We start from the raw sequence: 21,648 nt of genomic DNA, 5'->3' as shown, positions 1-21,648 counted from the left end.
CTGCTCCTCCATCCTCTGCAGCATATAGAGGGTGGAGTTCCAGCGCGTCACAACCTCTTGTTTGAGGTGATGGCAGGGCAGGTTCAAGCTTTTTTGATGTGCCTCTAGTCTGCGGTAGGCACTGGCTGAATGCCGAAAGTGTCCAGCAATTTTGCGGGCCACCGCAAGCATCTCCTGCACACCCCTGTCACTCTTGAGGTAATGCTGCACCACCAAATTAATGGTGTGGGCAAAACATGGGACGTGCTGGAAATTGCCCATATTTAATGCCCGCACAATGTTACTGGCATTGTCTGACACCACAAATCCCCATGAGAGTCTAAGTGGGGTAAGCCACTGGGAGATAATTTCCCTCATTTTCTCTAATATGTTGTCAGCGTTGTGCCTCTTATTAAAGCCTGTAATGCACAATGTTGCCTGCCTTTGCATGAGCAGCCATTTTGTAGATGCTGCTACTGATGCAGCTGTTGCTGTTGCTGCGGAAGGGGATGCATCTACCCAGTGGGCTGTCACAGTCATATAGTCCTTCGTTTGCCCAGAACCACTTGTCCACATGTCCGTGGTTAAGTGGACAGTGGGTACAACCGCATTTTTAAGAGCACTGAGGACACTTGATCGTACTTCTCTGTACATTTTTGGTATCGCCTGCCTAGTGAAGTGGAATCTCGAGGGGATTTGGTACCGGGGACACAATACCTCCATCAACCCTCTAAATCCCACTCCACTGATGGCGGACACCGGGCGCACGTCTAACACCAACATTGCAGTTACAGCCGCAGTTATACGCTTTGCAATAGGGTGACTACTATCGTATTTGGTGGTCATGGCAAACGACTGTTGGACGGTCAATTGTTTGGTGAAAGACTTAGCGGTCTTACGACTTCCCCTCTGGGAAGATGACCGACTAACAGCAGCAACAGCAGCAGTGGCAGTAGTAGGCGTACCGCTGCAGGATTCCTCGGATGAATCCCGTATTGAGGAGGACTCAGTCTGGCTGGTGACTTGGGCTGCAGGACTGAATCTGATGGAGATTGTGGAGGAAGTTGACGAGGAGGGTGTTGCTGGTGTGTATCCAACGGGACCACGGGATTTAGGTGTCCCTGTACCGATGAGGGTCCTAGCCCCAGTTCCTGAACTAACCACTGAACTATGAAGGTTATTCAGGTGACGTATAAGGGAGGATGTTCCTAGGTGGGCAAGATCCTTACCCCTGCTTATTTGAGCTTTACATAAGCTACATATTGCCATACATTGGTTGTCTGGATTTGGATAAAAATAACTCCAGACCGAAGAGGTGCATTTTTTGGTCTTCTGACCAGGCATGACGATGGGCTTTTTCATCCCATGGACATCAGCTGTTTCCCCCCCTGGTGCCTCATTTACAATAACCACATCACCATCCTCATCATCAAGTTCCTCCACAGCGCCAGCTACATCATCAATAGCCTCCTCCCGAGCCACCTCTTCCCGTACAGTGATGGGAAGGTCAGGCTTGACAACCACCAACACCCTTGGACTCGCCTTGGGGATTTGTGATAATTTCTCTTTAGAAGGCAGAGTTGTTTGCTGTTTTGTTGCTGACAGCATAACTCTCTTCAATTTTTTGTAGGGGGGGGGAGGAGGAGGAGGGCTAAGATCCGTGGGTGAAGCTGAACCACTAGTCATGAACACGGGCCAGGGCCTAAGCCGTTCCTTGCCACTCCGTGTCGTAAATGGCATATTGGCAACTTTACGTTTCTCCTCAGATGATTTTAAGTTTCTCTTTTTGCTACTTTTTCTTAACTTGGGCTTTTTGGATTTTACATGCCCGGTACTACGAGATTGGGCATCGGGCTTGGAAGACGACGTTGATGGCATTTCATCGTCTATGTCATGACTAGTGGCAGCAGCTTCAGCATTAGGAGGAAGTGGGTCTTGATCTTTCCCTACTTTATCCTCCAAATTTTTGGTCTCCATTATATGTAGCACAAGATACTGCAGAATGTGTGAACTTGGTAATATTGCAGTACCAATGGACTTATACTGCTGGATTGGTTTTGCAAATTTGGTTATAATTATTATATATTTTTTTTTTTTTTAATTTTTTATTTTTTTTTACTTTTTTTTTTATTTTTAAAAAACTTGGGAATAGTGGGGAAATAACTATGCCCTTAGAAGCACAGAGCACAGGACACAGCACCACTGGACTGAACAGGACACGGCACAGGACCCAGCAGCACTACGGAACTCAGCAGGACAGAGCACAGGACACAGCACCACTGGACTGATACTGCAGAATGTGTGAACTTGGTAATATTGCAGTACCAATGGACTTATAATGCTGGATTGGTTTTGCAAATTTGGTTATAATTATTATATTTATTTTTTTTTTAAAATTTTTTATTTTTTTTACTTTTTTTTTATTTTTTAAAAACTTGGGAATAATGGGGAAATAACTATGCCCTTAGAAGCACAGAGCACAGGACACAGCACCACTGGACTGAACAGGACACGGCACAGCAGCACTACGGAACTCAGCAGGACAGAGCACAGGACACAGCACCACTGGACTGATACTGCAGAATGTGTAAACTTTGTAATATTGCAGTACCACTGGACTTTTACTGCTGAATGTGTGAACTTGGTAATATTGCAGTACCAATGGGCTTATACTGCAGGATTGGTTGTGAAAATTTTGTGGTAATTTAAAAATATTAAAGTAGTTTTTGGTATTTTTTAAAAAAACTTTTTTTTATTTTTTTAAACACAGGGGAATATTGGGGAAATAACTATGCCCTTAGAAGCACAGAGCACAGGACACAGCACCACTGGACTGAACAGGACACAGCACAGGACCCAGCAGCACCACTGACCTCAGAAGGACAGAGCACAGCACACAGCACCACTGGACTGATACTGCAGAACACAGCACAGCACAGCACAGCACAGCACAGCACAGCACAGCACTAAACAGCACAGAACTAAACAGCACAGAACTAAACAGCACAGAACTAAACAGCACAGAACTAAACAGCACAGAGGACCACCTAACACACCCTCCCTCTACCCTGATCAATGCCCGAGTGAAGATGGCGGCGACTAGCGGGGAATTTATAGGATCCGAGTATCGCGAGATCCGACAACGGGATTATGAGTCAGAGCCTCAGTTTCACTTTTGAATTTGGCGCCAATACCCGGATCTGTCTCGGATCCGACTCGGATCCGCAACGTTCGGGTGGGCTCGGATTTCAGAAATCCGAGCGCGCTCATCCCTAGTGCAGACTCATCTGCATCACCACTGGGTGTCTTGGGAAAGCTAAGTTTTTTCCTAGCAGCACTTTTCAGAGAAACTGAAGGAGGAGACGTCATTGTGTCATGTACCACTTAAGCAGTAAGCTTGCTGACCAGGAGCTCATTGCATCTCTAGAGATCTGGGTCAGTTGCCAAAATTTAATGATCCGATTTCAAGATGTTGATAACTCTTGGATACTGGCGAAGCAAATAAAGTACTTAATCTACAAGACCAACATAATTAGCGGATTTGCATGGTTTCATTTCCTCCTTCAATTTCTCTTGCTGCTTTTCAAAAAGTCTAATTAGGGGAATCACTTGACTCAAGCTAACAGTGTCTACACTCTCTTCACAGGTGACTACTTAGAGTGATTTCAGCACCTTGCACAACACGGAAAGTATTCTCCACTGCGCTGGACTAAAGTACATTCCCCCTAAATTCTATTCTTCTTGCAGCTGCTGCATTCTCCTACATGCTGTTGTAGAATCCTGAAAATGTCTCCTGCATGTTATTTAAATTTTTTAAAAAGTTCTGTACCACTAAGTTGATTGTGTGAGCAAAACAGGGAATGTGATGGAATTCCCCCCACTGTAATGCTCCAACAACATTGGTGGCGTTAACAGAAATCACATATCCTCAGGAGAATCCAAGCAGGATAAGCCATGTTGCAATGACATCCCTTAGTTTTTCAAACAGGTTTAACACGCTCAAGGATTCTTCTGAGGAGTCCTGGATAGGGGAGGAGTCATTTCGTCTTAGAAATGCAGCACTAACTCTGATCACTTGTGAGGCTATTGATGATGAAGTTGTTGGGGGGTGTAGATTGCAGGTGCTGGGATCTAGCTGAGAAAAGGGAAATAGCTGATGCTGGACTGCTTGTTGTTATTTTTTAGCATAAGTTTCTAATTTTCACAAAAGCTTTCCATGAACTCGCTTCAAATGGCGCAACATGGATGAGGTTCCTAGATGGTTAATGTCCCTAACTCTACTGACTGTGGCTTTACAATGCTACAAATGGCTAGACAACTGTTAGGATTTCTGTAAAAATAATTTCACACATAAAAAGGTGGATTTTTTGGTCTTATGCCCAGGCATGACAATGGCCTTCTTCTTATCACTGGCAAGAACTGCTCAATCTTTGTTTGAAAGTGTATGAAAATAACATTGTGACCTGTGGTCAAAATTGACTACAAATTACTTGAAATTAGTGATTTTAGCAAAATAAATAGAGATTTTTGAAAAAACTAGGGATCCAAAACCAAAACACGCAAGGGCGGTTTTGCCAAAACCCAAACCAAAACACGGAGTTAACCCAGATACAAAACCAAAAGATAGGGTCAGTGAACATCTGACATTCTGTTGAATTCCTAAATTATGCAGTATAGTCCTTTAACAATTTGCTCTACCACCACCACCCTCTTTTCCTTGTTGGACCAAATTGTTAGAACCTAAAAACCTATTGGTTGACTTTCTCTTTAGTGATATTTCATATATTATATTAGGGTTTTCTACTTTTAGTCCTTGAAGGCTGAGCCCACAGGCCATATGTGGTTAATGATCCTGTACTAGAACCTGTTTACAAGATGCTGCTTGTGCCTTACAACTTTTGTACAATTGTAATTTTTGTAATCTGCAGCTATGAATGAAAAGAAATATATATTACCCCCCCCCCCCCAAAAAAAAAAAAAGCTAAGTGGGATTGCTGCTAAGATGTTCAGCATATTTTACTAATGCAACGCATTAAATTGGGTTGTAAATATAGTCTGCTTAATGTTAGTGCAGTTAGCAAATGACTGCACAACTATACTCTCACATTTGTCGTTTTTGTTTTTTTTTGTGATTTGGACAATTTACATGTAAAGAACCCACATCACCTTTATGTCCGTATCAAGGCTTTTGCTATCTTAATAAATCTAATAATTTAAAACCTCAATTTGGTATTTTTCGTTAAGTCTAGCAACTCATAAAGGTCCTTACGATTCCGTTTTAGTTTATGAGGTCTGGCTAGAATTCAGTCACTGAGCCTCATTTAAAAAGCACAAAAGTACAATAGGTTTGTTTCTGCACTAGCAGGCTTAACGGCTATGAACAGTACATGTCGATGTAAACATCTACTTTCGGTCTTTGGAGACACCTCAGCAAACAAGATGTGCAACCAGGCTAATGGACAGGTAGTGAGGCGACATCTAAGTCCTAATACTACATAACTGCAGGTTTCATTTAATAAAACATTACCATTTTTTTTCTTCAAATATTAATCATCATCCTCACCATTTATTTATATAGCACCACTAATTCCGCAGCACTGTACAGAGAACTCACTCACATCAGTCCCTGCCCCATTTGAGCTTACAGTCTAAATTTCCTAACACACACACTCAGACAGAGAGAGAGAGCGAGACTACGGTCAATTTGATAACAGCCAATTAACCTACTAGTATGTTTTTGGAGTGTGGGAGGAAACCCACGCAAACTTGAGGAAAACATACAAACTCCACACAGAAAAGGCCATGGTCGGGAATTCGGGAACTCATGACCCCAGTGCTGTGAGGCAGAAGTGCTAACCAATTTACGGTTTAAGATAGGATAAGAACCAATCTCAGACAGTGCTGAGTGGATACAAAATGGCTTTACTCACTTTCGGAAAGCCCCTAAAGATGCACACTCCAACCCCTTTATTGCATTTTAATAATCACGCTAATTTACCTATTACATTTGTGTGCAAAATAAGAATTATCTTTTCTCCACCCAACTCCTCCTAAAGTGAAAATCCTAGCTTCCCAGCAACGATCACCATCTTGCAGTTTTTTGTTCCACAAACCTACACATTTTGCACAAATCGAGGCACACATGCACAAGATAGGTGTTTGACACCAAAGATAAATTTGCACTGGGCCTTGGCAGTTTTGCCAATCTAATCACCTGCAGTCATTGTGGTGAGAATGAAACCCAGCCCTAACGTCCTCCTTTATTAACGGCCATTTATGATTTGCAAAACAGCAGCTCTGGATATATCATGTGCCTCGATTGGGTAAGTCGGCCTAGATTCCTGCTAAGGGAGATTGGTTTACAAAGCAAAATGGATGCGATCTGTGGAGAAGCAGCAGTGTGCATAGGTGGATGGGAGCCAAGTAATTAGCTACCAAAATAAGAAAAATAGCCAGTACGGAGAGAGATGTTTTTGCAAGCAAATTGAATTACAGTGGAATCAGGTAAAGTTCTAAAAATATATGTTATTGTGAGAGACACATGAGAACATGGCTGGAAAAAAATACAATGTTAAGGCAATTGTAATGTAATAAAAAAAACACAGAAAAAACCCAAAACACGAGTGGAAGGGTACATGAGCCCAAGTTTTTAAAGCTTTGTACCTGCATTTTTTTCTCTACAAATATTTCTTTTGTCTAAATATTCCAATACAAAACTAGTACTAATTTACTGTATATAATTATCAGTGTCTGTAAACATGGACAATTTGTCTTATTCTCTATGCTGGTTGTTATTTTATATATTTGCTATCATTATGTATGTATGGACAACTGTACATACGTATGTTAAGTCAATGCCCAAATATATATTGTACAAGTTAACCCGTGCATGATACTCATGCATTCTAGTCAAATCAAGCTACTTAAGGTCTTAAAAAGGTTCTTGTCATGCATTTGGGCCTAGCCCAGGCCTCCTCGGGGGAAGAGCGTTACTTCCCTACGCAAGCGCCCTTTTTAATGTGTGTTCATGAGGTAAAATTACCTCACGAAAATGAGTTTGACCCCTCAACTCGTAAATTTAGCCTTTACTACCCCTTCCACGGGGGGAAGGGAGGATGATGGAAGTTAACTGACTTCACTATTCTAATTTTTTTGTCAAATAATGTCAGTATACCAAATTTCAGGTCAATTGGATGAGCCCTTTCTGAGAAAATAGTTTTATCCACACGCACACACACACACACACTAACACACGCCGCTACACATGTGTGTTCATGAGGTAAAATTACCTCACGAAAATGAGTTTGAGCCCTACCAAATTTCAGCCCTTTTTGATTTTTTTTCCCACACACACTAAGAATTTAGTAGGTCAGTGTATAACTCTATCCAGCAGGTGGCGCTGCAGCTTGTTTGTTTTTTTCCACACACAGACTAACACACGCCGCTAGGCTTTTACTTTTATATATTAAATAATGCTAAGAATTTAGTATGTCAGTGTATAACTCCGCCCAGCAGGTGGCGCTGCAGCTTGTTTGTTTTTTTCCACACACAGACTAACACACGCCGCTAGGCTTATATATATTAGATAATAATTGGAGTGAAGGTGAAAGAAGGTCTTAAACCTATTTGTAGGTGTACAATGCCTTAATCAACTGATGTATTTAATGAATCCATCATTTCAGCCTGGAGCTCATTCCCGAGTTCTGTGTCGGAGATGCTCTGAATATAAATAAGAACACATCCACTAGCTCAGTGCTGCACGTTTTTACATTGGTTATTAAGATACGTATGCTAGTTTGCATGTCTACCCAGGAAAACGTGTTCAATTTTCCATCTAAGCTGCCTAGTAGCACATTATTTTTTTAATTAGCACTCAGGAATAAATCAGACCAGCTCAGCCCTTTATAAGAGTTGACAAATTTTAAAGTATGCTATTGTTAGCAACCAGCAGGTGGAGTCAAGTTAATTTGTAGACTAATTTTTTATTATGTCACAACACTATAGTGCCAAGTGGCGTTTTTTAACATTGCATGTAGCACATGTAGAATTTGTTATGTTCACAGATGGAAATAGAATGATTTTTAAAACATTGTGCCGTTAGATCGTCCTTGTATCGTGCCTCTTGCATGTTCTGTACAACACTTGTTTGTTACACACCTTGCCTATTATTTCTTATGTACTGTTTAATGCTTAACTTCTTGCAATATTTTCATGGTTGGGGTACGTTAAAACGGCACTGTCAATCCAGACAACGTTGTAAACGACATGGGAATAACGATGGCTATAACCCTACAGTACTAAAATGACTACTTACCATATGTGAGACATGCAGTTTTTCCCGGAGCTTGAAATCACCGTCCAGTGTCCAATTCCAATGGCTTAAACACCTACAGTATGAAATTACCTCACTTAGTATGGACAGACTGAAAATGCCGGTTTTAAAGCGGCAATACCCGGAACCCACGCCTGTATTACATTATACAGGCGTGGGGTCCTAGTATTGCCGCTTTAAAACCGGCATTTTCAGTCTGTCCATACTAAATGCGCACCTCCACAATGCCTCTCTCAACTCAATACACTTTCCAGGATCCTTTGCCAAATACTTTATTAACATGGTGACATGGTATCCACAGACAGTTTTTTGTTTTTCATCCATCCTCATCCTGCTTGAACCTTTAATGTTAACTTTTTAATCTGCGCCTTTTCTTCTGGTACGTAGGCAAGTGTTTCTGAACCACTCCTCTCAACTGACTTAGCATTACACCCTCTCGCATCAAAGTCTGCAGCATCCAATTTGATTCCTTTTCTTAAACACATCCACCAACTATATTTTTATTTTCCCTTTGTAAATGAATGAAAATAGAAAGACATGAATTCATAATATTTTTCACTTTAAAAACCTTTTTCTAGCTTTCCTAAAAGGTGTTCTCCAAGTCTATGTGTAGACTATAATTTGCTGACCGAGATATTTCCCATATATGCGCTCTCTTGGACATCTTATTAGATTGTATGGCTTTAATCAGTGCTATGCAAATGACATCCTAAACTTCCTGCCTAGACTAAAAGCAATAAAGTGATCAAGTTGTAAATTTCAGATTTAGTTGCGGCACTTCTACACGAATGACCTAAAACTTAAAATAAATTTAATTTTTTTTTACCTACATCTTACCCAGTATCTGGTCTGGGTGAAGCAAACAGCCTTTTTAACACTGTAAGGCCACCACAGGGTGGCAGACTGCATACCATCAAGTTTTTTAAAACAACATTGTACTGAAATGTGTGGGTCCTGGGCATACTAGAGAGCTCTAAGTTTCGTGTACATACTGCAGAAAACAAAACAAAAAAAAGTCTATGTTGAATCCCTTTTAGAAGAGTAATATAGTTAAAAATATATATAGTAAAAAACATATATATAGTCATATGCTATGTCTACACAACATGTTCTTTCAGTGTACCAAACTTTTAACTTCTAATAAGTTATCGTTAAAGTCTTTTTAATTTCATTGCATTAGATGGGAAAAATCAAGGTTCCCAGATCTTTACATAATTCTTCCCTTGACTATTTAAAAAAATAAAAAAATAAGCCAACCCATAAAACATACATCTAATTTTTATTATCCAGCTTATGTTTTAAATGATACCAAATATATGTACTTTTCGGATGGGTGGTCTACAAACGTGGGCTTTTAAAAAACCAAAGCAAACTGTGTTTTGTTTAAAAAATGATTGTAAAAACCTAGGTGGGTTAATATACGATTCCATAATCTTCGATAAGACAGAATTGTTGCAAAGCTGATATCAGCAGCGATATTTAGCAACTATCGGTCATGTTTATTTTAACTGCTCTAATAGGCCACAGAGAAGTTGGAAGTGATCTGGCTGCCAAACAAAAATAATTCATCCAATTTGTGGCCAAATTGAACATTGACCCTGCCACTCTGCCTGTGTAACATTAAGGCTACAGTGGGAAAAATGGTCTAGATCTTACAAGACCTACGGCCGCTTCCGACTGGAGTAAGCCCAGGTGATCACATCTCTGGGATTTTATTGACTACAAACTCTTATTGTAACATATGGGGCACAGCGATCGCTGGTCCTATGTATTCAAAAAGCAATTGGGCATCCAAGTCTCCCTGTATGTGAGCAGTTCTTTCACTGAAGGTTTTTGCTGCACAGCTGAGAATTCTGTGCTCGTTGACATGTCATATTTCCGTGGGACAACCATCACCGTAAATCTGATGTCATCTGTACCATAATTTTCCAATGCGAAGGGTCAGAATTCTGTTGTATCGATGACATATCTTATAAAGTTAGTTTTGGTTACAGTACCAAAAATAAATATTTTATAACCGAGGAGTCCTTACCTCTGCCCTTGGCATTCACATCTATTTTAGGCTGCAAATAGTTTGTAAGAGCTGCAAACTTTCCTCTTTTAGTTATCCCCAACCAAGTTCCTCCTTCTTTTCCTGCTTCCAAGTCCAAACCTGTAATGAGAATTAGGTCAGGACTACAGATCACTGTGAACCCCTTTCCCCCCAAAAAAAATCTAAATTTAACTAGTAAGCATCTGAAAGAATTTACTACCACAGAAATGCCAGCCCTTACAATCACAATTTCAACTGGTTAAAAGCCTGAGAAGATGGAAGGAAGATAAGTAGTTATGTATTTGTACGATGATGACTCAAGCACAGTGTGCCAATGTGATACAAATAGGTCTGTCCTTGCTGGAAACATACGAACCACTAAGGATGTCATTATTGCTTCCCCAGAAATCAGCTGGCTTGGAAGGTCGGTGATAGAATTCATCACGATTGGCTGCTAGGACGAGCCTGCAACACAAAAGGAATCACATGTCAACAAGTAACAAAATGTTATATTTTTATTTTCATGTAAAATATATTAAACAATAATTATACCTATATATTCTTTACAATGTAGCTATATCTCTAAATTATCATTTTGGAGCCACAGATTATAAAATGTAATGTGCATGTTTACTCATTCACTAGAGCTACTTGAATGCTCCTCATGTTTAGGTTGGTTTTATATTCAGTTCAACAGTGTGTACACTGTTGAACTGTACTTATTCAGAAGCCGGAATCAGAAATATATAGGCCTATATTAAAGTTTTTACATTTACAATGAAAATTATTTTTCTTGATAGCAGCTATCAGAGATGGAACTAGCGAGCTGTGGGCCATGGTGCAGTGAGGCAGAGAGGAGCTACATTCTCTTTAGGTATTCGTATTCCTTCCTATAGAGCACTCTGTTCTTAAGAAATTAAGTTATTTTACAACATTGTAAACAGAACAGAACTCACTCCATCATGGTCTAGAATACTTTCACATTCAGTTATGGGCCAGCACGGTGGTTAAGTGGTTAGCATTTCTGCCTTACAGCACTGGGGTCATGAGTTCAATTCCTGACCATGGCCTTATCTGTGAGGAGTTTGTATGTTCTCCCCGTGTTTGCGTGGGTTTCCTTCGGGTGCTCCGATTTCCTCCCACATTCCAAAAATATACTGGTAGGTTAATTGGATGCTTTCAAATTGACCCTAGTCTGTGTGTTTGTTTGTGTTAGGGAATTTAGACTGCAAGCCCCAATGGGGCAGAGACTGATGTGAGTGAGTTCTCGGTACAGCGCTGTGAAATTAGTGGCGCTATATAAATAAATGGTGATGATGTTGGGCCACAAGTGAGCTTGGCTTACAGATGTTCAAGCTGCAGCCTTGCGAGAAGTTACGTTTTATTGCATTTTCATTATCCGCATCAGAATAAATCTGAAGCCACGTTTTTAAAATACACTTTCCTTTTATTACCTTGTCTTAAAACATATGAATGTACCCATGTGAGACATGTTGGAATTCAGAGCTTCATGGAGTCTGATGAGACACATATTATTGTTTCCCCTATGCAACATTCTGTTATACTGTAGTCTGTATTATAACACACACTTGTAAATAGTATGTGCATGCTAGTAAAAGAACCAATGAACGCTCTACACTTACAGCAAATTGATCCATTGCAGTTTTGGGAGAAAACAATTAAGCAATAATTTACAGAAATGTTTCTTGTTAAATTTGCCCTGCCTACCCCTTGTACACTTTCCACAGCTTATATTTTATTTCATGCATTCGAAGTTACTGTTATTTATGCTACGGGTGAAGAATGATGTCCACTATGCTGGGGCTATGTAAATGTATGATAAATATAAACATTGGAATTATAGTTTCCAACATTTCAAGAGACAAAAATAGGAACACAAGCATGCTGATTGCAATACAAGTAATATAGAAGCAGGTGCCTCAACAGACCAACGGAATAGAAAATGATTTACTTATTTATGTAAAGTAACCCTTCAATGCACAGAAGCTTACGATACTACACAGGGCGTGATTCACTATGTAGAAGATATGCACACATGCCATTATACTTCTGCATACTTTCCACGGGTCCCATAGACTGTAAGCTTGGGAGCAGAACCCTCTTACCTCTCTGTATGTATTATCCAGTATTGTTTTATTACTGTTTGTTCCCAATTGTAAAGCGCTGATGACGATGATGTTATGCAAGACTGATGTTTTCTCTTGGGAACTAATGCCACAGGTATTCAAAAGCAATATAATCACTAATAACTGCATTACATAACAGTGTTTTATGCTTTGTAAAGCTTTATTGGGAAAAACAGATAGGCTAGGTTTGAAGGATCAGCTTTTTTAAAAAAATGGAAAACGAAGCCCAATGTACACAAGTAGGGACTTACATAACTTGATGTCAAAACTTCTCAAAATATAATGCATTATTTTCGATGGATACAATCATTCCAGCCTAGCCTACCTCTGAAAAGGGGTAATACATTTTGATCCATGATATAATCTGCTAATTTCTAGCTTTTGAAGCTGCAAACTGGAAACTCTTGTGATTGTCAGGCTTACACAGGATGTACTTTATCTGTCTCCTGCCGAATTGATAAAGGAGTCAGCTCTAGCATTTGTTTGAACACCAGCAAAAACCTGACCTCCTGTTAGGCAAGACCAGGGTGCCAGCAATGAGCAGAGATAAAAAGGATGTTCAAAGAGCCTTAGAAGAGGATGAATGATTTAACGGATGCGACGGATGCTTCGCTCAGTGGATTGCAGCAATGCAGTATGCAGAGAATAGCAGGATAAATATGAGGCTGATACTCTCAGATAATTCTGTCTCACAATGTGGTGGTATACAGCATGGGAAAGCACACGCATCCAGATACACAGATATAATTTAAAAATTCACTCTGCATAACAATAACACTATTTACAACTAAGATCTGGGAGCCATGGGCACTTATTTTATATGAAGCCATGGAAGAATATATTTATTATTAGCTTTTATTTATAAGGCGACACAAAAGGTCCACAGGGTCATATATTTACATTAGTATACCACATAAAAAGAAAAAAAAAAAAGAGAGAATTACAGTATAACCCTGCTGCTGTCTGGAGACCACAAACCAATGTCACTGAGCAGATAATCAAGAGGGGGGTCATAGGTCATCAGTATTCTATAAACAGCTCCAAAACCAATCTATACAGTATATAAAGTATATTGCACAACCTTATGCCAATATACCATATGAAAACCCTTGTACCAGTATATGAAGTTGGCATGTGACGGTGTATGATAAATGCATTTTCTTATGGGATGGTATCATGAACGTTGGTCACAGGGATTTATAATGTGTCATTTGTTATTAGGGGTAGAAGAGGAGATAGTTAAACTGCTTTCTCTGGGTGGCCTAGCAAACATTTTAAGGGCACTGGTGCAAAATCTGATCCTGCCCACATTTTACCCTATGTGCTAACTGCTCAAAAAAATGTGAATACTGGCCTGATATTTTTCCCCTCAAATAAGTGTAAAGCCAGTCTGATATGGCATGAAATATAATTGGCAACCACATCCAGTATTTGTATATTATATGCAAGCAATTCAGGTAATTCTTCCTTTGCTTTTCTTACTATTTTACCTTATATATGTACTGCGAGAATTTCAATAAAACATAAAGGTGACAATACAATAAAATATAACAAAGCAAAAGACCATGCTTTACTATTTTTTTTTTGTTTGAATGAACAGTTTTATTGGGTTTTACAAACAAGGAAATTGGAAGAGAGATGTACATAATAAGCAGTCAAAAAAAATACTGGGTGTCAAATACTGCACACAAGATAACACAAAGCAAATTTTCAAAGTGGAAGAGTGAAAAAAAGAGAGAAGGTAGAGAAGGGGAGGAGAGGAGAAGAGAGGTAGGGAAGTCACAAATCGCAAGGTAGACTAGGTAGGTAAACTGACAGCTTAAGGCAGTCCGAGGAAGTGATGGAGAGCTAAGGGCCTTAGAATGCAAGGGGAGGGGGCCCCATGGAACTCAGTCTAGGGGCTCCATACACAGTTAAATTGGACGTGGATGTTGCGGAGGGTGCACGTGATGTATTCCATGTGGTAAGCCTTCCATATGCGATTGATAATAGAGGGAAGGGAGGGTGGCTCTGGGATTTTCCCCAAAAAATCAATCTGGCACTTTACGGCACTGAGAATATGTGTAATGATTTTTTGCGTGTGTTCAGGAATAGAGCGAGGAAGTAAGGAATAGGAGAGAGAGACAGGAAGGGAAACTTAAATGACATTGAAGATGAGAGGGTGGATAGAGGTTCAGAAGGGAGTTTGTTTCAGACAGTGCCACCAGAAATGGGACAGGGTACACACACATCCGCACAGGCACCAGCATAACTGGGAAGCGCCTGGCTACCATGTGATCAAGAAAATGTTAATTAGGTCCACTTAAATTATATTCTAGGACTTTGTTTAAACAGCTTAATAAAAAAAAAATAATAATAAAGAAAAACAAACAACTACTTATTGGCAGAAAAGTGCACATATAAACAGGAATTTACTATATTGTAATTTATGTTATAAAATACATAGCAGAGTTTACCCATTAATTATCAAAATATGAGGACAAGAAAATAACATGAAATAATCTAAAAGAATAGCAGAACCTGACAACTGAACATATAGAGCAGCCTTATGTTTAGGGATCCCAGTGAATGTAACAAGCATTAGTTGCAAGTCGCATTATTATTAATATTATCGTAGATTTATAAGGCACCACAGTGCTCCGCAGTGCCGTATAGTAGGGAAGACAAGGACATACATAAAACAGGACATACGTAAAACAAGAACAGACAAGGCAGACAAAAATAATGGAGACATGAAAACAAAGGACATGGAGAACTCTGGTCATTAGCGAGCTTGCATTCTAAAGGAAAGAGGGCACAGCTGAAACAAGAGGAGCGAGCGTGGCTCAGAGTGGAGATTGGGATAGTTGTGAGGGTGCATTAATGTGAATAGTGTTATCGAGGATAAGGATACCTCTAAAAAAAGAGAAAGGTTTTCAAAGAGCATTTAAAGATTTGAAGGCTGTGGGAAATTCTAATTGAGCGTGGTAGGGAATTCCATAAGTGGGGAGCAGCATGAGAGAAATCTTGTAGGCGGGAGTGAGAGGTATTTATCAGAGATGAGACAAGGCGCAGGTCACAGGTAGATTCTAAGCGGGCGGGAGGGAGAGTATTTTGATATGAGATTTGAGATGTATGCAGGGGTGTTGTTGTTGAGGGCTTTGTACACAGGGAGCCAGTGTAGGGATTTCCAAACTGGTGCAGCAGATGTGGAGCAGTGAGAGAGGAAGATCAGTCTTGCAGCAGCATTTAGGATGGATTGAAGTGTGTATATATGGGTGTCAGGAATGCCAGATAGCAGGAGATTGCAATAGTTAAGACGGGATGATGAGAGAATGGATAATAGTTTTGGTAGCATGTTGAGTAAGAAAAGGACGTATTCTAGCAATGTTTTTAAGGTGGAGTGGACAGGAGTGGGAGAGTCTGGATGTGAGGAATAAAGCAGAGGGCGGAGTCAAGAGTGACACCAAGGCAGCGGGCTTGGGAGACTGAAGAAACTGTGGTGTTATTGACCGTAAGGGAGATTTGAGGGCAGGTGGTCACTCTGGCAGGAGGGAAGATAATAAGTTGCTTTGGGCATGTTGAGCTTCAGGTAGCGTTGGGACATCTATGTGGAGACAGCTGAAAGACAGTTGGTTACATGAGAAAGTAAAGAAGGAGACAGGTCAGGGGTAGAGATATAGATTTAGGCGTCATCGGCATAAAGGTTGTATTGGAGGCTGAATGAGCGAATTAGTGTCCCAAGAGAAGAGGTGTACAATGGAAAAAAGTAAAGGACCAAGAACAGAGCCTTCTGTTCTCCCCTCCATTCCCACAGATAGTGGGAGTGGAGGGGAGGATGTGCCAGAGGTGAAACACTAAATGAGCGGTTCGATAGATAGGTAGGAAGTGAACCGGGAAAGGACTGTGTCACAAAGGTCAATGGAGTGAAGGGTGTTTAGGAGAACAGGGTGATATCATAGTGGCATATCAGTCAGACCCTAGTCACAAAGTGTACGACAATGCCACAATGTGTTCTTAGGCTAATGGTATATGGCGGAGGAGGGATGTATAACAGAATCTAACCTTTTGTGTGTATTTTCAGGTGACTTAAGAGACCCAACACATTGATCTTCAATGAAACAAGGTTTCAACATAAAAGGTACTCATTATGACCCAATGAGATGAAACAATCCATCTTTAAGTATGACTTCAGAAATTTGCCTCCAGAAATCTAACAATATAGCGCAGGCCCAGATCTAAATAAAAATGTTGCTTTACGAGTCATAACATTTAGGGCATTCATGGTGCATGCCAGATTTAAAACAGCATTGGTGTTTTATCTGCTCTGAATACATTATAAATCTGGATCAACCTATCTTAAGTATGGGGTGCTCCATTAGGCATCCTAGATCACATACCAAATGGCTCCCTCCACTGATTTAGTGATGGTTGTACTTTGATGCCCATTGATTTTAACATTATCAAAGTACATTTTTTAGGTTTCTTCAAACGTGAAAATGTCCCACTGAAGTCCAAACCGTCCACACAAACTAGAAACTGATTTGCTACAGTGCTGTAAAATCCCAGCCATTGCTAATCTCCTAATAGCTAATAGGTGAAATGTGAGACTGACAGACAATGCATGCAGAAAACACAAGTGACTAAACAGCAAATTAAGCGATTTATGCAACGGTTCATGTTCCTCAGCTATTTCTTTTTCTTTTTTAATCATTGAAAAGATTCGCTTGTTATCAGATAATTTTCCCTTATCTGCTATTCCCCATTATTCCAAAAGTAATTATAAGAAACCCATTCTGCATGAAGCTCCATTTAGCTGTAAATAATGAACTACCGAAACCATTGACCTGACTTGTGTTATCCTTAATACGTTATGGGCTTAATCTCAATTAAGGTTTATTTTTCTTATTCCATGGAATATTATCACCAACTTTGTTCTTTTCAGGACACTGAAAATAAAACATGATTTATTTAGTAGAAAAGAAAGCCCGAATTGCATTATAGTTCTTGGACAAAGAGTTTATATAATGAAGGAACAAACTGATGTATTAACAAGCATTTTAAATTCACCTAAATGAAAAACTAAAGCTATAATTATTGTTGGTTTGTTTGAGTACATTACTAAATTAAAAAAATATATTCAGTTTTCCACATCTTGGAAGAACTTCAGATACCTGACATTACAAATTCAGCTTTTTATAAACTCATGAAGTGATTTTGTCTATACTTTCCACTTTTGCACATTATGGAGTTCATTTACAATTATACATTTGCCTTTACGCCCCCCCATAATACGCATATCTGTACTGCGCATGTGCACAAAAAATGCAGAAGTCCATATCTACAATTTTGTGTACCATTGATTTGCATCCCCTTACACTAGAAAGGCGGAACGTGGGTGGGCACAGTTGAGCAAGCATAGGCTCAGTAATAACATTATTGCAACATAATTAGTCATGGATGCATCCCCCAATACATCTTTTAGGAGACGTATATCTTGCGGGTACTGGGGGGTGGCCATACAAAATTATGATGAAGACTATCTGCAGCACCCTATAGCCACCTCTGATTGGCTGCTCTTATATTGACCCATTCAATTGAGTATTTAATTCATTAGAGCACCAGCTATCTATTCGCATTACTCAATTGACATTTTTCCATTTGGACTAATGCAGGAAAAAAGATCCTCTTCTGATTTGTAAACGGGAAAATTACAGATGTGGATGTGTTTGTATTTAATTACATTTTATATTGAAAATGCAACTTCACATTTATTAATAACAGTCCAGACAAGATTCTTTCTTGTGTATAGGACACTTCATTGCATAATTATATTATCTAAAAATGGGTTAACATGACTTCATTACTAACATTGTCGAGTCCACATTTCTGTTCTATCATGGGTCGAAAGTATACACACTTGTACGATACATCTGGCTCAAATACACTGAGCTGGATGCATCGTGAGATTTATCATCATCGTCGATTTATTTTTTTTTGCATCTGTTTTTTCCTACGCATGGTTGGTACGCAAAGGCGTCAAAACTCTAGATGAGTCCCTATATGCATTTTTCATTCTTTACAAGATATTTCTTTTTAAAATGTTAAGGGGTTAAATATCTAAAACAATCATTTGTAATATACTTTAGTAGATGCATCTAGCACATAACTGTTCTGTAGCTGCTCCACATTTGGGGAGGAAGGAGCGTGGCATACCGATTCCTATGTACAGTGTGCTTCACAGACATCAGTGGGATTGAAATTAGTAGTGTGAACAGTTTCTTTGCTACACCATTTATACAAATTTTAGTGATTTTCTGACATGGGAGTACATAGCGGGCTTGGGGCCATGGAGAAGTTGCAGAAAAGCTAAGTGCTAGAGTGCCCATTTATCACCCAACAAAAAATATATTTAGCAGGGTCTCAGTACTGTCGATTGACGGGACTTCTGCCAATCATCTAGGCTGCTGCTCGCCTCTCTGTAACAGGGGAGATTAGACATAGATGCTCTCAATGAAAACCTTAAAAACTCTTACAACTACATGCAATACACAAGTCGATATTTCTGAAAAATGGAGCAAGCAAAGAATATGTGATGGGGTAGCCAATAGCAGCCAGTCAATCTTTTTCCTTTGCACCTATTTTCTGAATTTTAACGGTATTGGGCAGAAGATAGGGTGCAGAGAATATATAGCATAAAGAAAACCAATATTAATGTACACACATGGAGAAAACACTGATGATCACAATTGTGTATGCATTTATTAAAATCAATATAACGGTTTTGAATCAAACACAACAAAATGTAAATTGACAAAAAATATTCATAGTCGCCACAGTGTACTAACATCCCCTAGATGAAGCACTGTGAATATCTTCCTTTTGTGGTTGTTGCTATACACATTGCCTGTCCATATGTTTGGACAGATTCATTGGCAAATCATTAGCTTGGCTTCAAATATACAAGGTAGGTGATGTCTAGTCCAAAACCTCTCAACTTGGAAGAGACATCTCTCATTGAGACTTTGCCCTGTATAATATGGAGACCTCCACCTGTCTGCAATTAAGCGCTTGAATAGACACAATAAAGCAGGAGGACATGCAGAGCTATAAAGAGGCATTCATTGCCAAAAACCATGATATGCTAAAGAACCGCTGTGTGATTCCGCAACCCAGCAGATAACAATTCAATGAACCCAAAAGAATACTTTGATAGAAAGAAGGAGGCATTTTTATAAAAATGAATAAAATGGTTATGGTACAGTTTACCCGATTTATTAATACTGTGTGAGCTGATAGTGTTTTTTTCTCTAGTCTCCGTCTTCCCTGATAAAAAATAATGTCACACTTGCTGTACTTACCTATAAGCATTCTTAGAGACCGGCCGAGGATCAAACTTGAAAAAAATGATGCACATGAGGAGTTTCTAGTAGGACACAGAAAAGTCTTATGTCTTAATGTGTCACTGCATGAAGAACTCGCTATTTTATGAATGAATCCTTAGGTGCCTGTCAACAAAAATAATAATAATAATAACAATAATAATAAACAGAAGAAAAAAATAAATACTCTCATACATCCATTTTATAGTAGCAAACATTACCTTTTATTGGAGCAAACGTTTAAATTTCCCACTGTTCCCATTAGCAACACTCAATTTTAAAACCAACAGGACACCAAAGGCACATTTGTCTTAATGAGCTGCATTTATCTAGATCACGCCAACACATTCTTACAGCTTCAAGTGTCACTTAAATGGGAATTTAATATTGTGCTTTTCTAAGAGAAACACTGGTAGGTGAATAATAACAAATCCTCAGAGAGATAGGAGCATTGCAATTTCTACATCATAGATGAAACTAGATTATTAGCTTCATATATTTGTTATTACCACAACCATATATTGCTTTGTATAGAGCAGCACTGTCAATGTAGCAAAAGAGAACACTTGTCCGACTTGTTGCAGCAGTTGTACTTGCAATCACATCAAATATCACACCGTTTCTGTAACTTAATTGTGAACTTGAGAAATTGCTATCACGGGATGGATATAGTGTATGCACAGTGCGGCATAATTAAATATATACCATGTAAGTATATCCAAACTACCAGTCTCTCTTTTGCCAGTGTTCAAATGAAGACTCAGCAAACAAAAGTTACATGTGAGCGTAGCTTTTCTGTGTGAAGTACAGCTGTCAGCTTACAAGGTTTTTGATGGATATGAATAATTGCATGGCATATGAATATGTAGAAACATGTTTTATTAACTGTAAGGGGCATATTCAATTACAATTCGCGGCAGTGCATATAAAGCGTCATTACGGTAGCGCAATATCGCCGATTTCTGTGCACAGAAATCCATAATGTTGCGGTACCCGGACCCATGCGGCCGCGATTATCGTAATTGAATATGCCCCTAAATGTGTTTTTCAACAGGGCTTTGAAAGAGAGACGACTGCCCAGAGCACAACACTGAAGGGGCGCAGTTTATGAATATTTTAAATTCACTTGGCTAAAATTGAGGTCGTGGGGGGCAGCAGTTTTGCTTCTCTCTCCAGGCACTAAAATTTTAACTTACTAGTTAGTTTGTGTTGTATACGCTGCTGGTCACTCGGTCTGTGTAGTAGGCAATATTAGTATGATGTTTAGGGTATTTATTAGAGGTGGTCAAAGGAAACTGCACCAGAACCGCATTTCTTCATGAAGGTCATATGCTGGCTCAGTCTGCCAGGAACACAGCGCTACTTGGAACTGTTCAATAAAATCCTGAGCATACACGGTTTAGGAGGTTATTGAGTAAGAGTATATATAGGGTAAAGTTATCTAAAATAAAACAGTTCTGTGCAAAAAGAATATAGACAACTCAAGAGGGGCAAACGTTTCAAATTGTATTATCATTGTGTACAATGATATTGAATAAAGTAATAATTATGGTAAATAATATTGTAATTTATATGAATATAGAGATACTAAGTTATATACACAAAAATGTATAAATATAAAAATATATATTTTTCAGATAATATATTAGCAGAAGTAATCTGATTCATTGAGAACTTAATAAGTATTTAGAAAAGAAATATGTCAGTTTATAATTTGAACCAGAGTTAATGCCAATACAGATTTTATTTTTACTTAAGATTCTTTGTGTAATCTAATGGGTAGACTAGGCTGGTTAC

At 39.2% G+C, this 21,648-nt stretch overlaps 1 protein-coding gene across 4 annotated transcripts in view; it reads right to left on the bottom strand.

The window, feature by feature from the left end:
• Positions 1-21,648, bottom strand: part of TANGO2 (transport and golgi organization 2 homolog) — a 156,817-nt gene that overhangs the window by 54,107 nt on the left and 81,062 nt on the right. For 3 of the 4 annotated variants that reach the window (XM_075216794.1, XM_075216778.1, XM_075216786.1), the window contains 3 exons: positions 19,831-19,977; positions 10,720-10,808; positions 10,344-10,463 (listed from right to left, as the gene is read on the bottom strand). In XM_075216794.1, coding sequence (XP_075072895.1) covers positions 10,344-10,463; positions 10,720-10,808; positions 19,831-19,886 — 265 coding nt within the window. In that variant the 5' untranslated portion in view covers positions 19,887-19,977. The remainder of the gene's footprint in view (positions 1-10,343; positions 10,464-10,719; positions 10,809-19,830; positions 19,978-21,648) is intronic. The other variant, XM_075216768.1, reaches the window with a different exon arrangement.

The sequence above is a fragment of the Mixophyes fleayi genome, chromosome 1, assembly GCF_038048845.1.
Source record: "Mixophyes fleayi isolate aMixFle1 chromosome 1, aMixFle1.hap1, whole genome shotgun sequence".
NCBI lineage: Eukaryota > Metazoa > Chordata > Amphibia > Anura > Limnodynastidae > Mixophyes > Mixophyes fleayi.
This window is presented reverse-complemented; position numbering and strand designations above follow the sequence as displayed.